This window comes from Brassica rapa, chromosome A01 (genome assembly GCF_000309985.2).
Source record: "Brassica rapa cultivar Chiifu-401-42 chromosome A01, CAAS_Brap_v3.01, whole genome shotgun sequence".
NCBI lineage: Eukaryota > Viridiplantae > Streptophyta > Magnoliopsida > Brassicales > Brassicaceae > Brassica > Brassica rapa.
The window spans coordinates 19248337-19264017 of NC_024795.2; the positions used below are offsets into that span (position 1 = coordinate 19248337).

Sequence of the window (15681 nt, forward strand, 5' to 3'; positions counted from 1 at the left end):
TATTAGAAAACTAACCTATTGATCCTTGTAAATTGTAGTTGTTATCAAACTGACCCTAGTGGAAAGCTATCCTGCCTCTGGCACTGTTCCTGTCATGGCAGCTGTCAAATTGATATGTTCTGTAAATAGACGAATTCTCTCCCTTTTTAAGGATTAGGAACCCTATCCTACTATATAAAAGAAGCTAATTTGAAAGATTTCTAGACATGACACATCAGCAAAAATATTCAGAACCAATCAAAATTACACATCAGCACACTAACGTGAGTTTCATGAAAAATATTTCGCCGTCTGCGTCGAACCCTTGAAATTCTTCTCACCTGCTATGAAAACTGGCACAGTTACGAAACTCAACATCATTCATTTTTTTCATTAACATTCTATTTAACATCATCTCCCCCATTCTTTCCACGATTTCTCATTCAATATATCATCTCCCTTCTTCCAGACGGTGAATCTAGAGTTATAAATATGTAATTTTCTTCCTGTAAAAATCAGCATTTTCTTTTTCTCAGTCATTAGTGATTAGTTTGTACATGTTCTTAAAGAGAGGCTTCGATGGTTGATGAGAGCAGAACAGGTCTGTGTCTTTTGTTTTGATTTTTGTATCAGATATTAAAGATCGTAACTTTTGAGCTCACCTTACTTCAACTTTGCATTTACGTTGATGTTGGTTAAAAAAAACTTAATTCACGGTTCTGGGTCGTTCTTTCTTTAATTATATGAAGAGGATTTTAATCTACTTTTCACTTTATTTGAGTTTAGATTGTGGATGGAATCACTTTGTTGTAAACTATATGGTACAAGTTGAATCGATGTGGGTTGTAGAGCTACGATATTCTTAGTGTTCTGTCATGATTAAATCTTCTGTCATTCTCTGATTGTTATCGGTGAAAGTTACATGATCTTTTGGCTTTAAAGATTCTGATTCATGTGTAAGAAAGTTTCTTAGTACATTAAAAAACGTTTACACTTTTCTTATCATGAAAAAACAAAAACTTTATTACTTGGATTGTTTTTTGTTTGCTTCTATAATAATTGTACTTGCTTTGTGAGCTCAAGGTGGTTATACAATTACAGGTATTTGATCTTAAGAAGTGAAACCCATTGTACGGTACAGTTTGGCGTTTTGCAGCGAAACGAGATGAATGTGCAAGAGAGTGCAGAGAAAGGATGCAGTTTATGATGAGTAATATATATGCATCTTTAACTTTTAGCCTATGGGAATTAGATTTTTCAAGTTAGTGGCAATGATGATGATGATAGATGGCAGGTGGTGATGATTCAGTTGGTTGGGTTCCTGGTTATCTCGATACAACTTGGCTCTAAAAATTCTTCAATCCAAATTGTATCAAGAAACATCAAGATTCTACCAGAGACGAGCCAGGTTTTGATTTGTCTACACTTGATTGATATGTAGAAAACTTCCTGCACAATAATTTGTAGCTTTTGTTTTTCTGATTGAAGTGGTTTTTAATATATCCATTTGTTTAAAGTGCAGTAAGATTTTTTTCGTTGGTAGCTTCGTTCTTTGCTGCAATGTATGTAACAAAAGCGAAAGCATATTTTCCCCAAAAAAAAAATTAGAATTCAGCTCAAAGTTGTAATGTCTGCATCAGCAGAGGTGCTTCAAATGTATCTCGCATGGAGACAACAGGTCTGTGAGACATTCTGACCTCAGGTGATGGTGATAATAGGTGGCAGGTTGTTTTAGTGGCAATGATGATGATGAGGATAGGTGGCAGGTTGTGATGGTCAAGTTGGTTTGGTTCGTGGTTGTCTCGATGAGATACACAAAGGATGGCATGATGCTTTTGACATACACAACTTTGCTATGTAACTCTAAAATTCTTCAATCCAAATTATGATAAAAATATATGTTTTATACATGGATAATAACTTGATCGTAAAATAAGAAAACATGATGTTCAAAAAAAAAGCAAACATAAAAAAAATATAGCAGTAACAAACAACACTAACTTTTATATTGTGAATCTAATTAAGATACTAACTCTATTACATTGAGTCAATTATTTCTTCTTTCGCAATATCTAAATCAAATTTAAGAAAAAAAAAGTATAACAAAAAATCAAAGTAAATGTACAAGAGTAAAAAATAAATCATGATTTGTGTAGATTCAAAGTATATACGTAACTGTTTGCAGTTTTGGTGATATATTCTTTGATTGTTTTGGTCTGGAATATAAACCTAACATATTGTTTTGTTCCATTTAATTATGTAAGTATACATGCTTTATGATGTTATGTTACTATGTGGAAACTGAGAATGAGATATTTAATTACATAGAAACATTCAATACATCACCACTGAAAAGATTAAATGATTTAGTTACTTCTTTAGGTTTTAGTCTTTGAAAAGAAAAACAAATTTCAGAAAACATTTGTACGCTGTTTGGTTTCTCTTAATGTCCATATTATTAATGATTACACTACAAAGTTATTTGATTAAATTATGTTTGGTTTACTCTAGCTTATTCAAAGTAAATTATTTGTTATGATAGGGTGTGAAATTCAAGTAAAATTCTATTAGAAATGTAATATCTTATTAATTTATAACACTATTTATAAAAATACTTTTAAATAGCATGAGTGACATTTCAATAAAAAAAATTTAAAAACATTCAGAAAATGCTAAAATAATTTACAAAACATAATTAGTAAAACACTAAAAATTAAGGAAAACTTCATTATAACTTGAATATCTAATATAAACTGAAAACATATATTTGAAAACATAATTTTTGTTACATAAAATATTCTAATTATCATTTATGAAATTATCGAAACTTTTTACATTTACTTTAAAAATATAAATATTTATAATTTTATCACATTACATTTGATTTTCGATTGATTTAGCTTGGAGGTGGATGTATTATTATCGCGAAAAAATAAATTATTGTAATACTATTAAAATCTGGTACTAGAAATAAAAAAAATATTTGTTATTCTTGCTTTAGATTTTCTTAAATTTATCAAATTGCAATGGAAATAAAATAGAAAAATATTAATCAATGCATTTTTCTTAGTTTTTATTTAATAATTTTGTATCTAATGGTCTTTTCAACTCAAACCAGCAAAATTTAATAAAATTTACAATATATATGATCTTAGAATAAAAAAAGTTTAAAGTAAATTTTCAAATGTTTTATAAAATTAAAACATATTTTAGTATAAATAAGTTTTAATGTATACTCACCCGCCCGTAGGGCGGGCCAACCCCTAGTAATAGTAAAGATTGTTTATCTCTTACAATTAGAAAACATTCACTGTATCATTAGATAATAGAATATTTCTAGTTTTCTTGAAAATAGCTATAGATATTATAATACTTCTATATTCAGGTAAATTTAGGAAGATTAATGCTATTTAAGATGTTTACCTTAGCTAAAAAAAATTTGTATTTATCTTTTGGCAGAAAGAACATGGGCGAATCTAAAGATTTTTTTCAGTGGGTGCATAAATGCTAGAATATGTGTAAACTTACATTTGATTATAGGTGTAGACATCAATTTTGTTAAGAAATATACTAAAATTTTAAATTATTATGGGGGCAAGTGCACCTATTATTCTCTACATGCCAGTGAAAGAATCATTTGACCCGGAACCTGGAAGTAGAAACCCTAAAACCAAAATTTGGAACCAAACGATTGGCGATCTGCTCTAATCCGAAAGTTCTTGTTCTTGAATTAATTTTTCCCAACATACCCAATTTTGGGGTTGTTGAAAATTAATGAAATATATTATTTAAAAAAAAATGTTGACCACACTGCACTTATGTTCCATTAGTCTCTTGAACAACACTAAATATTAAAACCAATTTGAAAGTTGGGCCCGTTGCAGAATATATCACGATTCAGTTAAAAAGAATCACACAGGAGTATAGAAGAAAATGTGAAGGAGAAAAACAACCGTTAGAGCGAAGCTTATAAGCTTTTGAGAGATAGTGGTTACAAGTGATTGGTATCAAAGCATTCAGACGCCAGAAGGCATCAAACGATATTTTTATTTATCTGGAAATGTTTTCAAGAAGGATGAGTACCTGCAGAACTTGTCATCGTTTCTTAACGCCCAAGGATTACAGAATCTGTCATCTTACTGACGGTGGTCAAACCCATAGCCATGAATTCTTCATTTCTCGTCTGCGCTACAAATGTGGGTTGTTTTGGTGATGGAAGATCTGATGTTGTAGTGAGCATAGACAGTAACTCAAGTGTATTGGGTCTGTCGGCAGGTTGGTGTTGAACGCAGAGCAAACCAATATGAACACATCTCTCAACTTCTAACGGGCGACATGAATACGCAACGCCTTGGTCCAAGAGATCAGTTCCTCCATTTTCACCCCAAGTTTCCCACGCCTGTTGTTTAGTTTCAAATCTTAAGAACATAAATATGAAAACGTAAATTCTTACTTAAGTATACTTACATATGTAAGAAGGTTTTTTCCTTCTTCGCCATAACCGAATCTTGAGATCTTTTCCCCACTGATGATTTCTAACAACAGAACTCCGAAGCTGTAGATATCGGATTTTTCAGAGAACATTCCTGTCCATGCATACTCAGGTGCCATATATCCTCTGTGGAAACATCAAACAGTTTCCCTTTAAATTTTCGCATATGATTATGAATCACGTTAAGCATGTTTTTGAAAATAGATTCTTACAAAGTTCCTGCAACCCTGTGAGTATTTTCCTCATGTTCGGTTCCCTGATACATCCTAGCCAATCCAAAATCTGATATTTTTGGGTTCATCTTCTCATCCATAAGAATATTACTCACCTTCAGATCTCGGTGAATGACCTTGAGGCGTGACTCACGGTGGAGATAGAGAAGTCCACGTGCAATACCTTGGATGATACTGAATCTCTTAGGCCACTCAATCTCAAGCTTTCTTCTTGAATCTAAGCAATAATACAGTGTACACACTATCAAACAAAGTGTTGGACGTGAAGAGAAAACTGCTGCTATGAAAAGAATGAGGCAAGAAGAGACCTACCGAAGATAAAAGTATCAAGGCTTTTGTTCAACATGAACTCATAAATCAATAGCCTCTCTTCTCCTTCAATGCAACATCCTAATATCCGAACTAAGTTTGTGTGTTGTAGTTTAGAGATGAGTACTATTTCATTCATGAATTCCTCTTTGCCCTGTCCTGAGCTGCTGGAAAGCCGTTTTACAGCAATTTCTTTTCCATCTTGCAGTTTTCCCTAAAGCAGAAATGCACAAGGTCATCTCGAGAAAGAATATATAAAAAGAGCAAAGAGGATTAAAAGTTTCTGACCTTGTATACAGAACCAAATCCACCTTGTCCGAGTTTGTTTGACAGACTGAAGTTATTGGTGGCAGTTTGTATGGTATTCATCTCAAAAAAATCTAAACCTGGGACATCTTGTGGTTTCAACTCGTTCCTCCATGCATCTTTTAATATATGAGCTGAAATTTGAGTTAGAAATTGTGTGTTAATATGTCATCTCTAGTAGTAAAAATACTCAATGATTTTATTTTAGATTAGTTTGCTGACAACAAATGAATAGATGAAAGCGATAGATAGTAAGTCAATGTGTTACCATTATCTTCCAGTCTGCATCGCCAGAAACCAAACGAAGCCAAGCCCAAAATCACAAAAAGGGTAAGGCTCACAGTACTAGCAACTATTGTCTTCTTGCGCTTATTTCCATCTGAGAAATATATGGCAACAAATTAAACAATAAGCCATATACACCTAACAAAAGAGAAACAAATTTGTTCTATATAATTGAAATAGAAGATAAAATAGCAAAAGACAAAGTTCTTTTATTTTGTCTTCTAAGCCATACCTAGCTCAGAACGTGCAAGACGAATGGAAAGAAGCTCTCCTCCTGCAGAAAACTGCACTGCGTCCATTAAGTCATGGTTCCATACTAAGCACCCAATTCCACTAATATAAGAAAAGGCCAAGCATGAACAATTGTGGAAGCAACTTTGGTAGCATTCTTCAGCATTCAGAGAATTTGCAAATTCGTAACTATCTGGAGGCTTTATGTTGGCAACAGGATGGAAGACATTTACATCTTCACCGGTAGAGTTTCCTTGACAAAGTAGCTCGGTTCGCCTCACACAACCACTCGTCCAGTTTCCTCTTTTCCACTCATCAATGGATTTAGGTACAAACCCTTTGAAGCATTTACATTTTGGAGGAACTGAACTAACACACAACCCAAAAGGTCCACATACACCGTATATGTGGCATGAATTGGCTAATGGAGCCTCATAGTACAGTTCCCAGTTCGTTCCATTGTAACGAAAAATCTTCATTGATCCCTCTGGTGTTAAAATTATGCGTGAAATTTTGTATCTTCTTTGAAAAAAAGACAAGTATCCTGACCCATTTACATCCTGGTGAAGACTGAATGTACTTGTGTATGACTCATCCATTAGAGGTACCCCAGTGAACCTCGTTTTAGCCCATGGACCACTTCTCCAGTAAGGCCTCAAGCCTCTCATAATAAACCCTTGTGATGGCACTTGTGGTGTAATCTCACCCACAAAGTCGCCAGGTGATGGATCAGTGTAACTTTTCCAAGAAGTCACAACCCGCTTCTCACCGGTGACGAGGTTATACATAAGAAATGAGGAATGTAGAAGAGTATCACCAAGATGGTCAAAGCTTTGCCATAGAATTCTTCCTGAAACTTTGTCTACGACAATAAGACTTCCACTGTCTGAAAGCTCTGCATGAGACCCGTTAGATGCAAAAGTCTCTCCACTGGACCAGACAATGCCATCTTTGCCACTAAATAAGAGAAGATTTCCCTTGCTGGTGATAGCTAGATTTGCGGTGGAGTCAGTAACAGGCTTTTCTCTATTAGCCACCCACACAACCACCCGAGGAATGATGCCCTTGAACCAGATTCCAACATACTGATTCTGGGTGTTATTAGGACTGAAGAACCCCAGCTGATAAACACCATCAGAGGAGTTGAGAGTTTGTCCTATTGACAAAGGACTTGTTGGCGTTATAGCTGCATATGTAAAACTTAAGAGCATGACAAACAAAAGCAAGCAAACAAACCTTGTCATCCCCACGAGCGTTCTTGTGTCTCTGATTAAGAACAATCTCTTTAAGATTAATGTAAGAAACGAACAAGTATCCAAGAGAAAAGTAAGCCAAGAAAACAAAACTCAATACTTAGTTAAGTAAAATTCTCTAAACTATGTTGACCAAGTGCCGATCTTTCAAGATTCTACATTACTTTATTCACGATCAACTTAAACATTGTTCTATAATACAATTTAAATAGTAATACTAATGCTTACCAGTTAGCCAAATGCATTGAATCTTTGAATTCTATTATTTAACTTAAATTAAGGAATTAAGCGTGCAATGGTTGACCTCATATTTAAAACTGTGTCATTTGCACGTACTCCCTCCTTTTCACAAAAGTAGATGTTTTAGAAAGAAAAAAATATTTCACAAAGATAGATTTTTTGTGTTTTTTATAAAAAAAAATGTAAATTTCAATAAAATTAATTGATTTTATTGAATTATTATTAGTTAAAAATTATTAAAAATTGAAGATATGATACATTTATTATAGTGATTTAGTGCATTTTTTTAATGTGTGAAAACACTAAAAAATCTATTTTTACGAAATGAAAGGAGTATTTTTCTTTTGTAAACTCATGAAAGGAGTATTTGTTAACTAGATAAACGTAATTTTGTTTTAGCTCGTTACCCAGAACCAGATATATAAATATATATATATATATATATATATATAAACATTTATGCTCTGAAACAATTAAAATAGAGACAATGTGTGAAATATCTTCAATTAAGGTCTAAATTAGCTGAATGCACATAATTATGGATAACCCAAAAAGAAGTAATTTTTTGACACTGTGCAGACGAAAATGTCCTCATGCTTTGTCGAAAACAAGTAACTGTAGATTTATCAACTAAATATTTACATAGCAGGTAACAATCTACATACCAACTAACATATCAGCTAATAATTTCAGTATCATCTAACAATCTAAATGTATCGACTAACAAATCATATATCAGTTAATGAAACTATTAACAATTAATTAGTTATCTATTAAATATCTCCAAATCTATTTGTAACAGTTAAAACTCCATGTATCGATTAAGAATCCATTAAAATCTAAATAATAGCAGGTAAGTAATAAAATACCTATCAACGTATATATTATCTAAAAGTTGATTGTGATTCGAAATTGGAAATATTGGAATTGGGGTGAGATAATAAGATTAGCATTATGGTTGTCAAAAAAATCAGAATAAAAAAATAAAGATTTGTGTTGAATTAGAAGATGATTTGAAGAATTTGTACGAGAGATAAAAATATTAGAACACATAAAAAGGATAAGAGGGAAAGATAGAGATAAAGGTATTATAATCATAAAAATATTAAAAAAAAATAAGGATATATGGCAAATTATATGGGCTTCTAGATATATCCACGCCACTTTCTCAATAAAATATGCGACTGGGATCCGTCGTCTCTTTGCGCACGACCAACATAAATCGACAGACCAATTAAAATATAATTAAAAGAAGGAAAACAAAACCGAAGGGGCTATTGGACTGTATACAAATCTGTTTTTGGAACACACCTCAATTTCATTAAAACTCAAATATCTATGTTACAAACAATAGAGGGATATGCATCATTTAAACAAGCACAAACTACAATAGCAGTAGATAGAACCTTCAAGAAACAGTCAGATAGCTAAGAAATAGTCACAACAAAGTGCAGCGTAGATAACCAGTTCTCACCAGGTCAAGTTTGAACTAAATTCTTGCTTAAAAAGTTTATTAAAAGCTTTTTTTAATTTTTAAAGGTGTTAAGTCTTTTTTTTTGGACAGCAAAGGTGTTAAGTATAAGTTTAATTTTTAAATAGGACTTCTAAAATTTGGGAACCGGCTCTGGCCCTCACCTACAAGAAACTTTGGAATACTCTTGATTGCATTTTCTGCTCCCGTACAAATCACTACACAATAACAAAAAAAAAAACGGTGAACAAACTTAAGTAAATGCTCGGAAATTAATGACGATAACACATCTGATCCCTTCCATAGAAAGGATGGTAGTGAAATACAATACTACAGAACACGATCATTTAATACTATTAAAACAAAAGCACAAAGTTGGATCCAATTTACTTCTAAATGAAACGCTTTTTTTATAAACTATATACTATAATTAATACAATTACAAAACTATTCTTAAGTCAAGAGATAAAAAGAATTTTTTTTTTTGTTTCAAACCGATGGCATGAGGCTTCTATATCTCTGACATCGACTTGTTTAATTCGTTTTGCTTTTCTTTTTTGAATTGATTTATTTCTGATTATTTAGTTTGTTGGATTGCCAACTTATTTTAAATCTAACAAAGTTTTTGATTGTTCTTTTGTATGCTTCTTCCAATGGATTTGGAAAGACAAAAATTTCGGTTCAGTTAAACAGTTTAGAAAAGGTAATTGACAGATCTATTGCGGATGGTGGCAAAAGGTCTTACCGGCTTCATTCGTTGATTGTTCTTCATGTGATGGTGATGGAGCTGCAAACTATAGTTACTTCAAAATGCTGCATCAAATTCTATGGAACGGTAATATTTTGATTCTGTTATTATTATCAATAGAGAAATATAAAGAGTTATCTTGTCTCGGTGGCTTCTGCTAGAGTATTAAAAAGAGAGTGACAATCATTCTCAATTCAGTCTGAAGTGTGGTATTTTTGAATATATATGATGATTATCTCTTTTGAGCTTCAATTATTCCAGAAGCAAATATGGAGCTTTGTATGAAAAATATTTAGTCATCTATAAGCAAAATAGTTGTGTGTTAGTTTATTTTGGACACTAGTGTATCTTTTTTCTACAGTTGTTTTGCTGGTTCTCATTATTTAGAACTTTTTATCTAGAAGATTTAATAATACAATCCATCATTAAAAAAAAGGAAAAATTGGTAAAAAAGGACACTCTCAACTCCAATTTGTCTCAATAAGATTTTGTCTAAGATTTTTGTTGTTTTAAGATTTTAATTACTATTAATACGATTATACCCTTAGATTAATCAATTTCAACTTAATTAAAATATATAATGTAAAATAGAAAAAAAAGAGAACACAGTTAACCTAAATCTATTATTCTCTTCTAGCGTCTTCTCCGCCAAGAGCTTCTTCCTCTCTTCAATGGCGATTTGTTCTTCTTCGAACGGTTAAATCCGTCTGTCTCTCTTCTATATTTATGCTTAGTTGTTCATATGCAGTAAACTGTCTAGCAAATCTGAACAGAATTTGCCATGTTTGCATCCGCTACAAAGTTTCTACAGAAGCTCTAGAGCAATATATTATGCTCGGTATGGTTTAAGTGTTTCAGTATCAATGATTTGTACATTAGTGATACACTTTTTGTTGAGTTTGTCAATTTGATTCTGATATTTCTCAATGAATCAAGTTGTATTCTTTTCTTTGCTTGTCAGTGTTTTGGTTCAAGTCTTGGTTAAAACATTTCGGCGGAAAATCTCCTCAAGGTATTGAAGTTTATCAGAAACTAGTGGGATCGGTTTATGGATGGTGTATGTTTCTTTTCAAGAATTTCAAAGATACAGAACCATGAGCGCGAGAGACTGTGTGGTCCTCCATGGTTAAAAATATGATACGCATTAATGATCCAACGTCTGACATCACTGTTTCTGATATTAAATAAGACAGTGCAGGGGATCTTCTTAGTTGTTCATATGCGGTACTTGACAAGGTTAGTAGCATTCCAAACAATCTTTTTTCTTCTCTTTACAGACAAAAATTAGTATAACATTTTTCTCTCTTGTTTACTGCAGACAAACTCTATTGACGGAACAGTTCGAGAAGAAGTTATGTTTCAGAGTGAGGTGAAGAAGCTACAACAGGAGCAGTTCAGGCCAGCAGAGCAAGTTTCAATTTCATCACAAGAGATGCTGCAGTACATCGTCTTGGAGTGAAACATGATCGTACATGAGCGATCTATTGTACCAGCAAGACCTCTAAAACAGCTTTGCCTTCCATTTTTTTCTTCTGGGCACCAACAGCTTTGCCTTCCAAATGCACGTTTCTTCACTCTTTTTTTTGTCCTGATCCATATTATCATCATTACTTCCCGAACAAACAAAATGTTACCAAGTAATCAATTAGTTGTATCTTGTAAGCTTTTGTTTCCTTGTTCATGATCCAACTTTTGTAACCGTCACAAAAATGAGCAAGTAATTCTCAATGTACATGAAATGGTTTTGTTCAACTGAAACTTCAAGTTTTTTCAGCTTTTTTTTGTAATTCTATGAACGCTTTTATATGTCAACCACGAAGCTCCACTAGCCACAACAACTACATCACGAATGAACCACACCTTTCTTTCTTGGTCAACCATGAAACTCCACTTGTCATGAAACTCCACTTGTCACTGCAACGAGATATCCATATACCGAATTTGAGAGAAACACAAACGTTGAGAAAAAGATCGTGGAAGGAGGAGGAGGAGAATAACGAGGAAAAAATATTCTCAAATATATTTTGAGAGATTTAGGTTAGATTTAGTTTAGATTTAGAAAACTTCTTTAACCGAATATGGAAGTTTACATATTTTCACGATTTGTCTAGAATATGTACACTATCTAAACAGAACACCGTATAGTTGGTGAGAGTTGTATTCTTCCTGTAGGCGTCATATAAGGTAAAAGGCATAACAAGTTATGTCACGTAATATAACCGACCTATATCATTAAATTGTGCCTATATATCGTTATCAAGCTGTAGGTATACCTAAGACATCTTTTTTGATTATAACGTAACCGATTCTATCTTTGCTAGAATATATAAAAAAGGGTAGTTTACGGTATATACCCATGATATATCTATGTTTAATACTTAGAATCAGACATATAAACTACACAGATTACCAGAATGAGTATTCTAACTATAGGTATAAGATAAAATAAAATATGTTTCTAATTTTTTTTTAAAAAGTTTAAACATATATATTATCATACTTATGTTTTCAACACTTTTCATATTTTTTTACATTTTTAAAATTTAATTAACTATTTTTCCTATTAGAAAAGGGTAAAACATGTCTAAAATTGCCAAAAGTATGAGAAGTCTTATTGTGACAAACAAAAGTTTAAAGTGTCTCATTTTTCCAATTCTCCCTAAAAAAAAACTATTGTTAAGTCTACGAAACTAATATTTATGGTAAGACACTAATGGAGTGATTATTAGTAATTGATTTTATAGGGTAACAATTTTTATAGTAAGACTTTAAAATATCCTAATTTTATACCACATATATTTATATTTTTTTTAACGCTGATTTATTATGATATGAAAAAAATTACATAAACGATTCGACAACTGACAATACTACCTGCCTTATGAGGACCTACGCCTAACTGCATCACCTGAGCCGTCCTATGAAGATCCACGCCTGACCAGATTTACTTGCAGTGACCAGATTTACTTGCACCATGTTGAAGATCCCTTGTAAGCCTTTCTTCCGTAGTATGCATAATTGTTTTAATAAATCGCTCTCTCCGGAACTTGAAACCTGAATTTTCTGTAATCTACAAAAATTGTATAGTCTGGAATTCGAACCCAAACTTGGATGTAGAAGCCTTTAAACCTTAACCACTAGGCTATGGTGCTTCCACACCACATATATTTATATAGAAAAATGTTAATACAACTTTCCTATGTTATTTATAAATTTCATATTGGTCAATTAAGGTGTTTGTTTATAACATAATATTTTATATACCGCAAGTCAAAAATACTATTAATAAATTATAAACATTTAAAATAATTTTTTGACCAATGTGAAATAAGTTAAAAAAATATGGAATATTTTATTTCATATTCCTTTTAAAATAAAATATTTACTTTTATTTTTCATATAAATAAAATTATGCATATATTTTTATATAAAAAATATGAAATACTATATATTAACATGGTATATATATTAAATGATTATTTAAAAAAAAGGTAAATGATGATCTCATGTTATAATACGTGCTATAACCTAACACAACAACAAATATATTTTGTATATAATGGGTAAAAATTCTCTACAAAATTTTAAAAAATAATAATTTATTTAAAACTTATTAAATATAACATGTACAGAAATTGAAATATAAATTGCATATTTAAAATTTGGTAGTTAATAAATCTTAATTAAACAACTCATATATTTAAATAACTGTTTGAAATAGTAATAAACAAATACTTTTGAATATTCTTTATGTCCTCTAATATTCGGTTTCTTTATACCTAATACTCAATCATTATAAATATAAGCATAAGCATTTTCATAACCATTAAAGTCTCTTTAATTTTTTTAAACTTAGTTATGGGTTCCATAACCAAAATTTCTAACCTAACCAATGTAAAATATAAAATCAAAAGTTTAAAATAATATGTGCGTTAAACTCACGGATCAAAATAATAAAATATAAAATCAAAGAAAATCCGCTCTTCGAAAATGCGGATCAAAACAATTAAGATCTTATAAGTATATTAGAAATGAAGAAGGAAAAGTCGTTTTAAAAAAAAAATAGTGTTTTCGTATACAGGTCTAAGGAACCCCGTATAAATTTTAAAGTTTACCGGGTAATACCCAGATTGACATATACAGAACAAATAATACTTGTTTTGATAAATAAAATATATAGTTTCAAATTTTCTTCGTATTCTTTTATCCTTAGAAAAATATGTTTTAACTTTTTTTTTAAATATGTTTAACTTAGGGTCTATTTTTTTGTAATAACAGATCTATATTACAAAACAAAGACCCCATATATTTAACTTAGAGTCTATGTTTTGTAATATAGATCTGTTATTATATATTTGATAAATAATGTTAAAACAAAATTTTGAATCATAAATAAGTTGGTATTTCAATATACTCGTCGAAGGCACAAACTTTTCAAACGTATGTCGATAGGATTATATAAAAGCTAAGTGAAAATGACTACAATATAAATAAATAAATATATATATATATAGCTTTTATTTAAATGTGAATCAATGATGAACTACTTCATTGCTTTTATACAAAAAGCTTTTATGCAAATGTGTTTTATAATAAGAGTGAATTCATTAGATGCGTAGGAAGTCAATGTAATGTGCTGAATAATAAGTAATGCTCGTCGAAGGCACAAACTTTTCAAACGTATGTCGATAGGATTATATAAAAGCTAAGTGAAAATGACTACAATATAAATAAATAAATATATATATATATAGCTTTTATTTAAATGTGAATCAATGATGAACTACTTCATTGCTTTTATACAAAAAGCTTTTATGCAAATGTGTTTTATAATAAGAGTGAATTCATTAGATGCGTAGGAAGTCAATGTAATGTGCTGAATAATAAGTAATGCTTGGGTTCCCTATGTATTTAAAGATCTTTTTTTTTTTTTTGTAATTTATTTGTCAAATGGTTGCCAAAATATGGGGTAAGTTGATTGAGATATAAACGTTTGGTAAACATTGATATTTATTAGATTTAGTTTTACCTTAGTTAGACTTTTTGTGTAATTTTTTTGTTAAATAGTTGCTAAAATATGGGTAAGTTGATTGAGATATAAACGTTTAGTAAACATTGATATTTATTAGATTTTGTATTACCTTAGTTAGACTATATTTAAGGAACATTATTTAGTAATAAAACACAATTTTACCTAGAACTAAGTTGAATACAACTTTGTGCTTTTGTTTTAATTATATTGATAATTAAATGTGTATATAGTTTACCTACAGTAGAACCTTTATAAATTAATACTCGATAAATTAATAATCTTTATAAATTAATAAATTTCACCGATTCCAACTCGGACCGGTTCAAAATTTGACACAATCGATAAAATAATAAAGATAATAATTTTTTTTAGAAAATGCTATGTAAATATATGGTCCCATTAAAATTATAAATTAATAATTTATATGTATATATATTTTATATGACTAAGAACCTATTATAATATTCTTTGTTTTATATTCACAATAAATTTATCTTTATATTTTCTTAACACTTAATATATTTTTGATGAGTTTTAGAAATATTATATCCAAAACATATTTAAGTTCTATGAAATATATATTATATACACCAAATAATAAAATTTAATTAATATAAATGTCAAATTTCAAAAATAAAATAAAAATTAATGTCTATACACTAAAATCAAATATTTTTCTTATCTAAAACTAACAAATCTAAATAAGAAAACTTTTATAAATTAATATCTCTATAAATTAATGAAATTTCAAAGTCCCAATATTATTAATTTATAGAGATTTTACTGTATTTAGTTTATTATTAAAATAATTTTAAATAATTTGTGTATTTTTTTCTCACGATCAACTTCACGCTTTTCGCTTAAAAAAATCCTCTTAACCTTTCTTCGCGATTCCGGTGAACTCTCTCTGGAAATGTTGGCCAACTATCGCAGACTTAACTCCATCCTCTTCTTGCTCTGTCGGAGCCTCTTCTATTTCCGGCGATTCAAGACGATGTTCAGATCAAACCTCATCAAAAGGCCTTGATTCCTCTGAAGAAAGAAAGACAAAACGTTGGATAAAAAAAAAATGAATTCAACGTGATTTAGTGTAACTCAACGT

At 30.6% G+C, this 15681-nt stretch overlaps 2 protein-coding genes across 2 annotated transcripts; one reads left to right on the top strand and one right to left on the bottom strand.

The window, feature by feature from the left end:
* Nucleotides 1-1993: 1993 nt before the first annotated feature.
* LOC103830629 (G-type lectin S-receptor-like serine/threonine-protein kinase At1g61500) lies at nucleotides 1994-7429 on the bottom strand. Its single transcript, XM_009106445.2, has 7 exons — nucleotides 5837-7429; nucleotides 5588-5698; nucleotides 5302-5453; nucleotides 5017-5227; nucleotides 4684-4921; nucleotides 4447-4597; nucleotides 1994-4378 (listed from the first exon to the last, which is right to left on the bottom strand). Exons 1-7 carry the CDS (start codon nucleotides 7077-7079, stop codon nucleotides 4085-4087), a joined length of 2400 nt encoding a protein of 799 aa, XP_009104693.1. The 5' UTR covers nucleotides 7080-7429; the 3' UTR covers nucleotides 1994-4084.
* A 155-nt stretch (nucleotides 7430-7584) lies between these two features.
* Nucleotides 7585-11320, top strand: LOC103830648. The gene is made up of 4 exons (XM_018659000.2): nucleotides 7585-10385; nucleotides 10509-10559; nucleotides 10737-10783; nucleotides 10866-11320. Exons 1-4 carry the CDS (start codon nucleotides 10274-10276, stop codon nucleotides 11004-11006), a joined length of 351 nt encoding a protein of 116 aa, XP_018514516.1. The 5' UTR covers nucleotides 7585-10273; the 3' UTR covers nucleotides 11007-11320.
* The last annotated feature ends 4361 nt before the right edge of the window (nucleotides 11321-15681 follow it).

Excerpts from the sequence above, each read along its gene's own strand:
- LOC103830629 (XM_009106445.2), bottom strand. The coding sequence starts at position 7,079 with ATGACAAGGTTTGTTTGCTTGCTTTTGTTTGTCATGCTCTTAAGTTTT. Across the intron at positions 5,699-5,836 it reads TCTTGCACGTTCTGAGCTAG|ATGGAAATAAGCGCAAGAAG; the intron begins GTATGGCTTAGA and ends TATATTTCTCAG. Across the intron at positions 4,598-4,683 it reads CACAGGGTTGCAGGAACTTT|AGGATATATGGCACCTGAGT; the intron begins GTAAGAATCTAT and ends ATGTTTCCACAG.
- LOC103830648 (XM_018659000.2), top strand. The coding sequence starts at position 10,274 with ATGCTTAGTTGTTCATATGCAGTAAACTGTCTAGCAAATCTGAACAGA. Across the intron at positions 10,386-10,508 it reads AGAGCAATATATTATGCTCG|TGTTTTGGTTCAAGTCTTGG; the intron begins GTATGGTTTAAG and ends TTTGCTTGTCAG. Across the intron at positions 10,784-10,865 it reads CATATGCGGTACTTGACAAG|ACAAACTCTATTGACGGAAC; the intron begins GTTAGTAGCATT and ends TGTTTACTGCAG.